Source organism: Aotus nancymaae, unplaced genomic scaffold, assembly GCF_030222135.1.
Source record: "Aotus nancymaae isolate 86718 unplaced genomic scaffold, 86718_ANA_hifiasm-v0.15.2.pri h1tg000058l, whole genome shotgun sequence".
Classification (NCBI taxonomy): Eukaryota; Metazoa; Chordata; class Mammalia; order Primates; family Aotidae; genus Aotus; species Aotus nancymaae.
The window spans coordinates 9,174,555-9,188,747 of NW_026988472.1; the positions used below are offsets into that span (position 1 = coordinate 9,174,555).

The 14,193-nt window shown below is 40.5% G+C and overlaps 1 protein-coding gene across 1 annotated transcript in view; it reads left to right on the forward strand.

The window, feature by feature from the left end:
• Positions 1 to 14,193, forward strand: part of DGKK (diacylglycerol kinase kappa) — a 92,080-nt gene that overhangs the window by 52,353 nt on the left and 25,534 nt on the right. The window contains exons 6-9 of the mRNA XM_064364603.1: positions 6,538 to 6,673; positions 7,119 to 7,225; positions 7,540 to 7,662; positions 9,518 to 9,620. Of these exons, the coding sequence (XP_064220673.1) occupies positions 6,538 to 6,673; positions 7,119 to 7,225; positions 7,540 to 7,662; positions 9,518 to 9,620 (469 nt within the window). The remainder of the gene's footprint in view (positions 1 to 6,537; positions 6,674 to 7,118; positions 7,226 to 7,539; positions 7,663 to 9,517; positions 9,621 to 14,193) is intronic.

Sequence of the window (14,193 nt, forward strand, 5' to 3'; positions counted from 1 at the left end):
TATTGGCCTGTAGTTTTCTTTTTTTGTTGTGTCTTTGTCTGGCTTTGTTGTCAATGAGCATCAGAAATTATTGGATCACCTCTCTGCTGCGAGGGTTGAGTGGGGCCAGGTGTTCCCTACATGGATGATTGCTGGCCTAACAGTTATCCCTTGGCCTGGGGAAGAGTTAATCAGAGCACCCAGGCTGTGTGAAGAAGCTAGCTAGAAATTCAAGCCTGGAAGTCCCGTGGACCATGTTTCATGCAGCATGATGCTATTGGCTAGCTCCTCTGATGTGCTACTTCCATTGGCAAGGAACACAGAGCAGCCACCAAGACCTATACATTGATCACTGTGAGCCCCACCCCATTTTTTGTTTCTAACTGACCCCAGGTGATCTAGCCCTGCTGGTACTCTCAACGTTTCCCATGGGACAAGACAGGAGTGGACTTCCTGTGAAGGATCCCAAAATGTGAGGAAGCTGAATATCTGCCTTCAACTCTCTTTTCCCACTTAGAAACCCTAAGTCCAGGGGAATTCTCTGTGGCACTGTACCAGCTTGAAGGAGAAGCAGCACAGTCAAAGAAAACCATTCCTCTTACAATTTGATCATGGCTTTTCTCATGGTGGTCCAAGGGGGTGTCTCAGCTTCACTCCCAAGTTTGGGGATATTCACAATGGTATTCTTGCCTGTGGATAGTTGCCAGTTGGATTTCTGTAGTGCAAGGAGTGAAGCTGGAGAACTCCTATTCCACCATCTTGCTGATGTCACTGTATCTCACATTTTACTATAATCAGTCAGGAGGAACCAAATATCCTCAGCTAAATGTCTAATTTCATCATTTACGAGTTCTACTTTCCATCAAACACTAGAATACAAACACAATTCAGGCAAGTTCTTTGTCACTTTATAACAACAATCACTTGTTCTTTATTGTCCAGCAACATGTTCTTGGCTGGTCCATATTTCTACCAGAATTCTGTTCATGATTACTTAGGTATACTCTAAGAAGACAGAAGCTTTCTGTACAGTTCTCCTTTTTCCTTTCTGAGCTCTCACCAAAATCTCCTTTAAAATTTTATTCAGAGCAATTTAGGCTTTCTTGGCATGTACTTCAAAACTCTTCTAGCCTCTACCCATTACCCAGTTTCAAAGTTATTTCTACATTTTTAAGTATTTATTATAGTAGTACTCCTCACTTCTCAGTACCAATTCCTGTCTTGGTCAGTTTGGGATGCTATAACAAACTACCACAGACTGGGTGGCTTAAAATAGCAAACATTATTTTTCACACTTCTGGAGGCTGGAGCATCCAAGATCAAGCCACTGGCAGACTCAGTGTCTGGTGAAGACCCACTTCCTGGTTCAGAGACAGTTGACTTCTTGTGTCTTCATATGGTGGAAAAGGGAGTAAGATGAATCTCTGGGGTCTCTTTTATAAGGGTACTAATCCCATTCACGAGGACTCCCATCTCATGACCTAATCACCTCCCAAAGGCCCCATCTCCTAATACCATCATTTTGAGGGTTAGGATTTCAACATATGATATGAAGGTGGCACACAAGCATTCAGTCCATTGCAAGTGAAGAATCTGATTGGAGCAATAGGCTGCATGAATGTATTCACCTAAATATTTTAGAGAGGGTAAAAATCAAACACAAAACCCAACAACCACACACTGAAAGCTTTAAAGAAAACTAATTTCTTTAGCATTTAGAGATCAGTGGTTTGTGTGCATGCCACAGTTTTAAATCTATCTTCAAAATGGATTTTTAATCTATGCCAACAAGTAAGAAGACCTGTAATGACATACTGTATTAGTTTCCTAAGGCTGCTGTAACAAATTACTGCAAATTTTGTGTCTGAAAGCAACAGAAGTTTATTTTCTCAGCGTCCTGGAGGCTAGAAGTCTGAAATCAACATGTCAACAGGGCCATGATCTCTCTGTAAGATTCAGGGGAGAATTTTTTTTTTTAAGCCTCTTCCTAGCCTCTGGTGGTTGCTGGTAATTCTTGGTGTTCCTTAGTTTGCTGATACATCACTCCAATCTCTACCTCCATTATCACATAGTATTCTCCCCTGTATCTGTTCCCTCTGTATCTTCACATGGTGTTCTCCTCTCTGCATGTATCTATGTTCAAATTTCTCTTTTTATAAGAATAGCAGTCATTGGATTAAGGCCCACCATAATATAGTATGATCTCATCTTAAATTTATTATATCTTCAAAGACCCTACTTCCATATAAAATCACAATCACAGGTACTGGACGTTAGGACTTGGACGTATCCTTTGCAGGGGGACACAATTCAATCCACAAGAGTCCACCCTCTAGTTCCCCCAAGTTCATGTCCTTCCAATGTGCAAAATATATTCACTGTCATTTCAACAGCCTCAAAAGCCTTAGCACATTCCAGCATTAAATCTAAGTCCAAAATATCATTTTGTAAATAATCTAAATCAGGTAGGAGTGAGACTCTGTGTATGGTCCATCCTGGGCAATGTTCCTCTCCATCTGTGGACCTGTGAAACCAAGAAAACAAGCTAGATGTTTCCAAAATACAATGCTGGGACAGACATAGGACAGACATTCCCATTTTGAAAGGGATAAAGTGGAAGGAATAAAGTTGTGGGTCTAAAACAAAATTGGCAACCCAGCAGGGTAAATTCCATCAGGTTTTCCAGGCCTGAGAATAATTCTCTGTGGCTTGATGTTCTGTTTTCTGACCCTACCCTCTTAGCCCACTGGAGTGTCAATCCACCCACAATCCCCTGCATAACCAAGGAGGTAGCCCCACCTTCTGGAACCCAGGAGACAACTCCACCCTCTGGAACCAAGGAGACATTCTGAGGCCCACATTCTTTGGGCCTGTGAGGGCAGCAGCAGCACCTCTGGCCCTCTGAGCCTCTCTCAGCAGCCTTGCTGGCCTCTGAGCTACCTCTGGAAGTCATTCTTCCATTTTCTTGAAGGATAACACATGTCCACAGCTGAGTCGCTTTATCAGTGTTTCATGCTTATAGAATCTCCGAAGTCTGACAACCTTCCTTCATTTTATCCCATATCTGTCCCCTTCAGTCCAAGTTCAGTCCAAGCTGACAGTGTTCTGCTGAAATGTGTAATTGGAGCCAGGTGTCCCACATCTAATCTCTCCAGCAAAAGTTTTTCCAGCCACACCCTTGGTGTTCTCTGCAGGACACACTTTCTTGTGTTTTGCAATATAGATAGGCTGAGAATTTTCTAAATCTCCTAGTTCTGGTGACTTTTTGCTTAATAGTTCTATTATGGACTGAATTGTGTTCCCTCCAACCAACTTAATATGTTGAAGCCCTAACCCCTAATGGGACTGTATTTGGAGATAGGACATTCAGGAGGCAAATAAGGTTAAATGTGGTCACAGGGTGGGGACCTAATCCAATAGGATTGGTGGCCTTATAATAAGAGGAAAAGAAAGAGATATTCTTTCTCTCTCTCTCTATCTCTCTCTCTCTCCACATGCACACATTGAGGAAAAGCCACAAGAGCACGCAGTGAGAAGGTGGCCCTCTACAAGCCAGGAAGGAAGCCTTCACCAGGAACTGAGTTGACTGATACCTTGATCTTGGACTTTCCAGCTGTAAACTGTGAGAAAATAGATTTCTATTTTTTAAGCCATTCAGTCTATGGTATCTTTTTATGGCAGTCTGAGCAGACTAATACAATTTCTTTCCTCAATGCATCACTTGCCTATCCCATATTACTATAAACAGCAAAGAGAAACCAAGATGCACCTCTTATACTTTGCTTGGAAATCTCCTCAGTCAAATATTCAAGTTTATTGCTCACACTGTCTACTTTCCACCTGATAATAGAGCAAAATCAGCCATGTTCTCTGCTACCTTATAAAAGTATTACCTTTCTTTAGTTTCCAAAAATATGTTCCTCATTTTCACATGAGGCCTCACCAGAAACACCTTTAACGTTCATATTTTTAGTAACATTCTGTTCAAGGCAATCTAGGCTTTTTCTAGCATGTGTCTCAAAATTCTTCTAGTCTTTACCCATTATCCAGTTCCAAAGCCACTTCCACATTTTTAGGTATTTGTTACAGCAGCACCCCACTTCCCAGTACCAAAATCTGTATTAGTTTCCTAGGGCTGCCATAATAAAATAACTACAACTAGATGGCTTAAAACCAACAGCAACTTATTGTCTCACAGTTATAGAGTCTAGAAGTCCCAAATTAAGGTATCTGCAAGGCCATGCTCTCTCTGATGACCCTAGGGGAGGATCCTTCCTTGGCTCCTCCTAGCTTCTGGTGATTGCAGGCAAACTTTGGCATTTTTTGGCTTACAGATGCATCACTCCAATCTCTGCCTTCATTGTCACCTGGTGTTCTCCCCTGTGTCTGTGTGCTCTGTATCCTCACAAGCTGTTCTCCTCTTTGTGTGTGTGTCTGTGTCCAAATTCCTCTCTTCTTATAAGGATACCAGTCATTGGATTAGGCCCATTCTAATCCAATATGACCTCATCTTAACTTGATTATATATGTGAAAATCCTATTTCCAAATAAGGTCACATTCATAGGTACCAAGAGTTAGGACTTGAACATATTTCTGAGGGGACACAATTCAATCACCACACATACTCATCCAGGGTTGGAAGCATCAAATATTCCTTACAGAATAGGATGTACACAAGGAATATAAATTCCATCTCTTCAACTGCTGAACCTAAGCAATGTCCATTTTACATATTCCTTTGTATTCTGTAGGAAATTTGAACCATGAAATTTAATATTATACCCAGGCAGAGCTCTGAATTTCTTTCACGCAGTCCTGTAAAACCTTGCACATTCTAGAAGAGCTCACTTGTCACTCTATACAGGAATGATCTGTTTTAGAATTTGTTTCCTCCAGCAGACTATACATTCCTTGAGGGAAACAACTATGGTTTATTCATTTCTGCATCTCTAATGCCTACCATGGTAGATGATACATAGTAAGTTCTTAGTAATTATTGGAAGAGATGAGACTGGGAGGGAAAAAAAAAGAAGATCCTTGTAAAATTACAATCTAATGACTTGAGGGAGTAGAAAGGTTCTAGGAGCTCAGAGTGCCAACAGGACTCCCCATCTTCTGTTCTAATCACCCTAGAGCTTTTCAGTGTCTTAATGTACAATAAACATTGCAGTCACAAAGCAATCCCACAACATGTGAGCCTTTACTTCATCAAAGTAGCTTTCCTTTCCAGAAGGTTCCAGGTCAAATCAACAGTAGTTTAACACATAGCCAGCAAGCTAGAAGTGGGAAGGAGTGATCAGAGAGGGCTATGTACAGGCTATGTCTTGGATGGCTAATTCTTGTAAATTGATCAAGGATGAATATTTAATAGCTAGAGCCCTCAGTAGCGCTCTCTCTCTCTCTCTCTCTCTCTCTCTCTCTCTCTCATTCTCTCTCTCTCCTGTCAACTGACGTCAGGGAGAAATGATAGTTCTTTTTAAAGTCTTGTTATACCTTTACACACCCAACTCATTATAATGTGAAGAATGAAAAGCTCCATGTATGCCTATGTCTAAAGTTCAGGGGAAGGCAGAAAGGGAGAAAATCAGACATTCACAGGAATCAGAGAAAAAGTATAAGAGTCCTTGAAGTTTTTTTGGTTCTCACCCTTCCCTTCTTTCAATTTCAAAACTGTTGCTAGTATACCCCTGTGCCTTCTCTACATGAAAGTCAGGCTGTGATATACAAATGCAACATTTAACAAAAAATGCTAATGCATGTTAACAAGAAATGTCAAACTCAATACCATGAAAGGGACACCAATGAGAATGCCACTCCATGTGGGCAGGGGTTGTGTCTTGTTCACTATATCTCAAATGCTTTGAAAAGTGCCAAACACAAAGTATTTACTCAGTAAATATTTGTTTAGTGGATTATTGAATAAACTAAGCTGATTAACCAGAAAACTGCTGTAGGCATTCAGAGCGTGGTATTCCTAAAAGAATACTCAAGGGATTCCTAAAAGAATCACGTGAGATGAAACTGTTGTCCAGGTAAAGCAATGCTCTGCTCACCTGGCAGCCAGGAAGGGAAATGTATACCTCCAGGAAGGAGTTAAAGCCTTACTGAGTATTTCTTAGCCCAGAGTCAGAGCCTTGCTGCCTCTCTTTATTCCCTAGCTAGAACATTTGGATATCACTGAATTTCCAACTTAGTACCTCCCTCTACTTATACTACTTAAAGAGAACCAAGGCCAAAGCTAACAGAACACATTTTTACTTGAACTAAGCCAATAGAGTGATTGGCCAAGCAGTATAAAGATCATTACTCTTGCCTTCAGCTTCTATTCCAAGATCTACCCTCTATTATTTTTCCTTTCTAAAATGACTGGCAAAACAAACAAAAATGCACACAAAAAATCCCAGGTCCCAGGAATTGGCTCCAACTTTCAATTTTCCCCTTCACACGCTCTGACACCTATACAGCAGGCCATTTTAGACTCAGCAGCCAATTTTCTGGCCCTCTTTAATCTGTCTCTGTGATTCATCCTCCATTCTCTCCTCTTTTATTTATTTTAGATACCTGCAGCAGAAAACAACCCTTTTCTTGTTGGAATACACTCTTGGTACTCCAGCTACAGTCACCGGACCCAGCACTGCAATGTTTGTCAAGAGAGCATTCCTGCCTTATCTAGAGATGTCATCATCTGTGAAGGTACCTTTCTGATTCCTTTAGGAAGTGAAGCTCAGTGGGTAGATATGGGGATGAAGGAACTCATGTGGTTTTAGTATTATTAACTCACACTAGGTTACTGACTCTGGTGTGAAGTTAACCCCAACTGAGGAAAGAAAAAGGGAAGAAACTAGCATGGGGGTATTAAAATAGAGGGATGGTTATGGGGGGATAGGACTATATGATCACAAATATTAAAAAGACAGAAATCATTCTAACCATCAATTTCCATTCAAGTTGGATAGTAAAAAGATTAGCTGGTAAGAATAAAAAGGAACTGGATTCTATTGGAAATAGGTCTTTGGAGGTGCATTAGAACTATTTAGAATGCATCGGTGTTCTAATTTTCAGAGCAGCTTAGGAAAGGGAATTAGAATCTTCACTGTCACCAGATTCACATCCATCTTTTTTCTTCCTCTTCTCACAGTGTGCAAAGTGAAATCTCACAGATTATGTGCTTTGAGAGCAAGCAAAGACTGCAAGTGGAATACATTGTCTCTCACTGATGACCTCCTCCTGCCTGCAGATGAAGTAGTAAGTATCAGTCATGTCTTCCCACAGTTGTCCTCTCCCATCTCCCTTTCCACCAGGATACACAGGAGAAGGAAGACTTCTTCGTCACTCCAGATAAGCAAAGTCCCAGGTTCACAATCCATCTTATCTGGAATAATGAACCTCCCTCTTCCACTTGTCATTGGTCACTAGCATTGGAGTACGCAGGGCAGGACCATAAAGGACGTGGGGCATTTACCTAATGTCCTTCATGGGGTAGTGCAGTTATTCCAGCTGCCCCTTCTTCTCCTTATGTCTCTAACTTCTACCTTCTGTGTCTTTTTACCCTTCTGCAGAATATGCCCCATCAATGGGCAGAAGGAAACATGCCTGTTGGCTCTCAGTGTGCAGTATGTCATGAGAGCTGTGGCAGTTATCAGAGACTTCAAGACTTCCGCTGCCTGTGGTGTAATTCTACGGTAAGACTCTGCCCATCTTCTTGAAGGGGTGGATTAGAGCTTGACCATGCATACACATAGATAGAAACCTAAGAAACCCTTATCTCAAAATAGGTTAAAGAGATTCCATAGTATAAAGCTTAGTATCCTGACTTTCCAGATCTAGCTATGGAGCCTTTGGGAGAAAGATTTAAGACCATCTTTGTTGGTTCTTAATTGGCGAGGCCTACTAACAAATGGGAAAAGCTGAACTCTCTAATGGCAGTATGGGCAATTAAAAAATAAGTTCTAAGTCTGCCTTTGAGAAACCTTCTCCCTTTCTCATTCACTGTTTCCTAGGAACTTGTAATCTTTGTTAATTAAAAATGGTTAATAAAATTAACACATTATTATTGACACTATATACTGAGTGCTTTATATACATAATCTCATTTAGTCCTTCCAATAAGCCTAAACCAGGCCTCATTGTTCCCATTTTACAGATGAGGAAAGTGATGGTCAGAAAAGTGAAGTGATTTGTCCAAGGTCATTCAGCCAGTAAGCAAGAGTCTTTATTTATACATAGTTCTGCAAAGACTATGCTCTTTTTTGTTTTGGCTTGGTTTGTTTTTTGTTTTTGAGACAGGGTCTCACTCTGTCACCCAGGCTGGAGTGCAGTGGCAGAATCACAGCTCACTGCAGCCTTGAACTCCTGGGCTCAAGTGAGATGGTCTCCTCTTACCTCAGCCTCCTCAGATTAGCTGGGACTACAGGCACATGCCACCACGCCCAGCTAATTTATTTTTTATTTTTTTGTAGAGATAGAGTCTTGCTATGTTGCCCAGGCTGGTCTGAAACTCCTGGGCTCAAGCAATCCTCCCACCTTGGCCTCCCAAAGTGCTGGGCTTGCAAGCATAAGCCTCCACACCCAGCTGACCACACTCTTAGCTACAACACTACCATGCTTCTAAGCCAGTGGTCCTCAAATGGGGGTAATTTTGCACTCCCAGGAGACATTTGTCAATGCATGGAGACATTTTTTATCATTGCAACTCTGAGTGGAGGGAAGTGCTACTGACATATAGTGGGTAGAGGCCTGGGATTCTGCTGAACCTCCTACAATGCATAGGTCAGCCTCTCATAACAAAGAACCATCTGGCACAAAATATCAGTAAGGCTGAAGTTGAGAGATCCTGATCTAGATTTCTAACCTTTAAGATTCTTCTCACAAACTGAGTTTTCTAGGCAAGAAGAAACTGAAGTATGAGCTTCCTTTTAGAAGACTCTGGTTGTCCTCTGGCTTTTTTTCACTTACGTTTGAATAACCAGGCCATGTTCATACCCCCCTACAAACTGTGTAATTTTCTAGGAAGTGGCACATGAAGATGTCAGAAATCTGGAAAGAATGGCCACTTGTGGGAAAGGCAGCAGAGTCTCAGCTCTGTCACTTCCCAACTACTTGACCTTGGGCAAAACCCTTTACCTCTCTGAGCATTGGTATCCTCGTTTTTAAAATGAATCCAACACCTGTTGTTGTAAGGATTGAAGTGTAATATTACATCATTAGTATTAACCCTTCTATACTGCAAGTAAATTCCCTATTCTGTAGGCTACTAAGGTTGTGCCTTAGGATTGGTGACTTCTCAGTGCCTGTAGGTGGGTATCTTCTGAAATCCACCTTTGAAAGGATCAGAGTTCTGAGGTCACATTGAGGGACAATGTAGGCTCGAAGTAGAATGGGGGTGTTCAAGTGAGTTAGGGGTATATATATGGCACCAAATCTCAGAAAGGGAGATTAAATACTAAGAATCTAAATCTTGGTATTGGAACTCAAAACTGATCAATGGTATCCTTTTCTCTCCCCCTTCCTTTTTTTTCTCTGCTCTTGTCGTTTCAGGTGCATGATGACTGTAGAAGACGGTTTTCCAAGGAATGTTGCTTTGGAAACCATCGCTCATCAGTCATTCCTCCGACTGCTCTAAGCGATCCCAACAGCGATGGTGAGTAGTTAAATCTAAACCTCAGAAGCACATTGGGGATGGAGGGAAGGTGCAAAGGCTGGGAAGAAGGGCTATAATTAAATTATTCTCCTCAACCAGTCAAACATTTTGGGGAAGTAGAAATGTGCATGTGTATATAGATAGCTCATGGTTCTCTTACCTTTGATATTGTGAATGTTGTTCTTTCTGGTGCATATGTATGTGGGCATATTCTCTGTAGCTTGGTCACAATTGTTTCTGACTGATCAGAATTGATTTCAGTTTTTTCATGATTTTCAAATACTAAGATAATTCATGAAATAAGTTTGTGTCCAGGTGGTCAAGGAAGAACTACATGAAGGCCAGGTTATGTTACTTTTAAAATGGAAACTAACACCAACATTGTTCCTAAATGTGAAACTAACATGACCATTGTGCCAACACTCTTCATTGATGCTTTGTCAATTCCTGGACACTAGTGATTTATTAAGAACTCTATTCACAAGGTGTCTGAAAGCTACAGAAAGATCTAAGACATGGGCATGGCCAGAGCTACTGATTATTGTGGATTCAGGCTCTTAATATAAAACAAAAATGAACAATTTAATGTGTCATACGTTAAGTGTCAAAGGAATGGTAGAGACATTTGGAAATAAGAAATATTAGGAATGTTAATCATTTATAGGAAGTTGAGCAGAAAGGAGGTAGTAATGAAATCAATGCAGCAAGAATAAACTTTGTATAGAGGCTTCTATCAAGAGGTCTAGCAATGCTAGAACCAAAAAAGCAGGAGCCAAGGAGAAAGGTATTTTGTATAGCTTTTGTGAATAAGTAAGACATGGAGGTAGCATGACGTAAGGAAAAAAAAAACAAAAGCCAGGAAATTATGAGTTTTAGTCACTTACTAGATATATGATGTTGGGTTAGCCACTTACATTCTCTGAGCTTTGCTTTCCCCATCTGTAAATGGGAATGAAGCTATCAATTGTGAGGATAGATGATAATATGTAAAGGTCCTAAGTATCTAAAAACATAACCTCAAAGGACCATAAAATTAAATCCCTCAACTTCTTGGGGAACTAAATACCTAGTCTCCTAGCCTAATAAAAAGTGCAGACCCCACAGGGATGGTTCACTCTTTGGCACTTGCCTTTTGAGTTCACCTCTCCTTCCCTACTTTTTCTTTGCTTCTTCTGAGAGACTCTCCTTTTTGCCATTGACTTGTTCATTTGCTTCTCACATTACTTATTATTAAAGAGTGAGAGCTGTCAAGATCAAAATCACGTATCACAGCTTAAAAGACCTAACCTATTTTACTAACACTAAGAAATTTAGAAATCTAATATAGTTAACACTGGCATGCTACTATTTCATTAAGCCAGAGAAGAGATACACTGCTCATACATTTCAGTTTGTGTATGGTTAGTTTCATTCTACGTAGGGTCAATTTCACTTACTGGAGGAAAGTTCAAATTCTTCCTGGAATATTTTAATCTATATTTCTCTAATTTTCTAATTTGTCCATCTCTGACATGTGGGATATCCACTTGTCCAAGAGTGATTAATGAACCCTCATTTCACTCACTTACGGATTATCTCCATATAGACGCTAGTTGCTCACTTCATTGCCAGGGAAGAGCTAGCATCAGCTGGAAGCAAAGAAAGAAGAGTGGATGGTTTCCTTTGAGAACAGAAGGGGGAAAAGATTCCTGTAGCCATTACGACATAGTTTTAGAACTAGACATACCACATGTGTATCTGTGTGCTCATATATATGAGTGCGCGCACACACACACACACACACACACACACACACACAGAGCCACCGTAGACTCTTTCAGTTATTTTTCCAACCCTAACACAGATATAGCTGGACCTTAGTACATGGAATGAGTCCCCATAATGACATGTACAGACATAAAACTGAATTCACTCAGGTATACATGCATATATTATTCTCAGATCTACTCAAATAGTTATCCACATAGAGTCACCCACCAGGTAGTTGACCAAAGAGGTGATAAGATTGATGACTTAGTAAATAAGAGATACTTGCCTAGATAGGAGAATGAGGGACCAGGGGAAGATGCGGTTGATACAAGAGGAAAAGTAGCAAACTGGTCAACTGAGCAAAATCAGGCTGCTAGTGAAATCAACCTAGTTTTGAATCTGAGACATTTTGCTCAACCCCACAGGGACCTGACGAAGATGTCTTTAAGCAGATGGCCCACCTCAGCATGCCACTAATCACCCCAAATAAGTGTTAAGAGGGTTGCCACTTCTCCTTTGTAACTGGGCCAAACATATTCTGTGCTTCCTGTCCTTGTGTTGGTGTTTTAAAAATTTGTTTCTTCCTATCCTATATCAGTTCTTATTCTTGTTGTAGATTGCCAAATAATGGCACTGTTACTTTCTTTTTCTGTCCATTAATAATGTAATATTACTTAGGAGCACGTGGGCTAATCTATTCTTTTTGTGTGGTGTCTTATTTAACACCCCATGAGTTAGCTTTTAGCTTTTCCTCCTAGTCATCTGTAATCTTGATCCAATTGATCTCACTCTGCCAGCACTTCTTTCTATCATGCATTACTTGTCCTGGGTCTTCTTTGAAATGTCTTTGAAGAATTCCCTATCTTCCTGACTCTTCCTAGCTTCTTGGCTGTGGCCATGTGCCCTTTAATGGGTAAGTTTCCTACTGGAAGGTCCCATCCCAGAGGAATCTTTTGAATCTTCCAGTCATAGAATCTTAGTGATGTAAGGACCTTAAAGATGATCTGGTTCAATGCCCCCTGGCTGAGCTAGAGAATCCTTTCTTCAGCATTCAGCTAAAGTCATGAAGGCATACAGCTCATGACTTTCTGAGAAAGGCCTTGCTAGCATTGAGTCAACCCACTCATTCACACATGTATTTATTCAGTCAATAGACTCTAATTTCTGAGAATTCCTTCCAATTATCCCTTTTTCCTATCCAGTCTGCTTGGTAAATTCCTTCTCTCATCCTTTAGAGTCCAGCTCAAAATCAAAACATTTTGTCTTCTCTGTTTGACAGCTTCTGTAATGGCCTCTTCCCACTCCCCCAAACAAATCAATTACTTCTTTTGCTATAAACCAAGAACACATATCTCAAAGTACCTAACACATGACATTATAATGGTGTCCGTCTTCCACCCCAGACTGTGAACTCTCTGTACCCCTATCACTTGACTCAGAACTGGGTATATGATATACACACAGTCAAGATTTGTTACATGAATTCATTAATATGTTTACTGAACACTGCCTATATGTAAGGCTCAGTGCCGAGCAATGACTAAGAGTATCACTGGCTCATATGGAGGAAAAGTAGTGAAGTGTAGTGGTTGTTGTATCAGAAGCATCTGAAAGGCTTGTTAAAACACGGATTTCTGGGCACTACCTCCAGAACATTTGATTCAGTAGATCTCCGTGGGGCCCAGGAATTTGCATCTCTAACAAGTCCCAGATGCTGCTGATACTACTAGTCCCAGAAACACACTCCATAATTGAATGTATGCCTCTGGACAAGTTACTTAACCTCTCTTAATTAATCTGTCATTTGTTTTCTGCCAATAAGGAATGATAATTGTATTCAGGTGTGTCATGAAGGTTAAATGAGTTAACATTTGTAAAGGAGGATTTTAAAAGTATAGGAAGAGAATGGTAAGCCAACCTATGCCAATTTAGCATCCTTCTGTGGAGTGAACAGAATAAATTTGATTGGGACTGTTGGCTCCCTGTTTAGGGAACTGTGGTTGTATTAATGCAGCTCAAAGAAACATGAGCTTTTTTTGAAAGGTTCTTTCAGGCTGTTGACTCATCAGGAGCTTAAAGTCAACTAAATCCCCTAAGCTCTTTTCACACTTGATGCTGCCAAGTCAAGTTCGTATTGTCCTGTTCTGGAACAATTTATGTCCTCGAGCCTAAAGGGCAAGCTTTATATTTCTTCCCTTTACAATTTCATCCCTGGACTTTGACTGATCAGCCTGTCGAGGTCATTTTTCAATCTTGATTCTGTCATCCAGTATCTCTTCCTCCAGCTTTGAGTACTTCAAAGTTCACAAGCCAGCCTTCTATGTTTCCATGTGAATTGTCAATTAAAATTGTGGAATAATACTGGATACTCCCTTATGATTAACATCAGTCTATTCAAAGCAATCTTGTGGGAAGGATTGTTTACCTGGTTATAAATCTTCCTAACATTATTATATTTCAGCCCTCAGTGGCACCCATCTTTGTCACCTTGTTCACAGGATTCTCTTGATAAACTTGGCCTTGCTCAAATTCAGATTTCTCTTCTTCAGGGGAAAATGCTAGATGGGGCTGCCTCTGTAGTCTCCTGGGACTGCCTTCCTGCTGAGGCTACTTCGCATTGTCTTCCCATCTGTGACCAAATGAGGTTTTATGCTGAAGTTCAAGTTGCCTCAATCACAGAATTTTCTCTTTATTTAGAAGCTTCCTATGCTCACTGTAGTTTACACCCTCATGGCTATTTAATCTATAGACAGCATTAATAGAATTCTTTTATCCTATTTCTTAATTCTTCTCTAGCTAATAGATTCACATGGTTCAGCTTTTT